The sequence below is a fragment of the Galeopterus variegatus genome, unplaced genomic scaffold (genome assembly GCF_000696425.1).
Source record: "Galeopterus variegatus unplaced genomic scaffold, G_variegatus-3.0.2 Scaffold10351, whole genome shotgun sequence".
In the NCBI taxonomy this organism is placed as follows: Eukaryota; Metazoa; Chordata; class Mammalia; order Dermoptera; family Cynocephalidae; genus Galeopterus; species Galeopterus variegatus.
The window spans coordinates 22,846-24,602 of NW_007736462.1; the positions used below are offsets into that span (position 1 = coordinate 22,846).

Genomic DNA, 1,757 nt, shown 5'->3' on the forward strand with positions numbered 1-1,757 from the left:
CTTCTCCTCGCACTACGAGCACCTGTGCGCGCTGCAGGACTCGGCGCCGCTGCCCGCCGTGCGCGCCTGCCTGCGGGACGGCCTGCTGGACCTCAACGCCGACCGCCTCCGCGCCGGGGACTGGGCGCCCCTCCTGAGCACCCTCAGGATCAGTAAGGATCTGCCCTTGATCTCCGTCAAGAGCTTCTTCCAGCCGTGGCTTGGGGAAACAGGTCTGTAGTTCCCGCTCCCGGTGCCCCGCGGGCAGTGTCGCCAAGTGGGTATTTAGACAAGTCTCAGGTGGGGCCTGGGCTCCTAGGACAGGTTCCCAGAGCCCGGATTTGTGTGCCGTAGACGGGGCGTGCGGCCTGGGACACTTAACAGCTGGGTGACCCGGGCGAGTTACTTACGTCTCTAGGCCTCGGTGTTCTCATCCGTAACGTGGGCTTAATAACAGGATCTACGTTATAGGGCGATTGCAAGGATTCCCTGTGTTAACGGTGCTTATAGGGCGCTTAGCACAGTTTGGGATGTCATTCAATATCAGATAGATGTTACCTATTTTATTGGATGACTTGATATATATATAATGCCTGGTATAGAATTAGGCAATTAGAAAATGAATATATTCCAGTCTCTTCTTTTTTTATTTTTATTTTTTTCCCCTCAAAGCCTAATGATTATTTATTTATTACGAATTTTCGTGAGCTACAAAGCTGATTGTCCCCCCTCCTGCCCATGATGTGGGGGCCAGATTCATACTGGGGACATATATACAGACGGCTCCGGATTGCACGATTTTCCAACTTTACAGTGGCATAAAAGCAATACGCATTCAGTAAAAACCGTACTTTGAGTACCCTTAAAACCATCCTGGTTTTCAGTTTCAGTACAGTATTCAGTAAATTACAGGACATAGTCAACACCTTATTATAAAACATGCTTTGTGTTAGATGATTTTGCCCAGCTGTACTGTAGGCTAATGTAAGTGTTCTTAGCACGTTTAAGATAGGCTAGGCTAAGCTATGATGTTCGGTAGGTTAGGTGTATTAAATACGTTTTCCTTCGACTTACGATATTTTCAGTTTACCATGGATTTATCCGATGTAACCCCATCGTAAGTCAAGGAGCATCTATATAAGAATTATGTGAAGTATTACACATATAAACCATTTACAAATGTAAGGTGGTATAATTAGGGATCCAAACCCTCTGATTCTTCGGAAAGCATGTTAGATAAATCATGACATATGACAAAATGGTTTTATGCCTTCTAGCCCTTAGCACGGCATTTTGTACATAATAGAGGCTCAAATCGTATTTGCTGAATTGAACTGAAAGAGGCTCACGTTTTCTCATTAGTAACCATCAAATGAGCATAAAAGAGATTCTGTTAGAGATAGAGGGGGAGATGTGAGTCTATGAATTCAGCCTAAGCTTTGGGTGGGACTGTTTGATGTCTACTTTGGGAGTTAGCTCAGATGCCCCTCCCACGTTCAGCCTACCACAGTGGCCTTTGCAGTTTGTCCCTCTCAGGTGGTTGGCTGGAGGAGTGGTAGAGATTTGGAGTGTGCACATTTGGAGAGTGCCTCTCATATTGCAGTGAGGATGTCCAGCTAGGCTCCCTGGGGTTATATTTAGGGTGATCTGCTAGTCTAAATTCCACTTCTTAATGCTTTTGCCCCTAGTTTCTCTTTCCTTTTTGAAATCTTAAATTTAGTATCCTCTCCCCACTTAATTAGAAGCTTAATGCAGAAAACTAGACAACAGTTGGAAAA

The 1,757-nt window shown here is 45.5% G+C and overlaps 1 protein-coding gene across 1 annotated transcript in view; it reads left to right on the plus strand.

Annotated features, from left to right (window-relative positions):
* Window positions 1-4: 4 nt before the first annotated feature.
* The window catches only part of LOC103609952 (centrosomal protein of 78 kDa-like), a gene marked incomplete at its 5' end in the record, with an annotated part of 38,208 nt that continues 36,455 nt past the window's right edge, over window positions 5-1,757 (plus strand). The window contains one exon of the mRNA XM_008594206.1: window positions 5-212. Within this exon, the coding sequence (XP_008592428.1) occupies window positions 5-212 (208 nt within the window). The remainder of the gene's footprint in view (window positions 213-1,757) is intronic.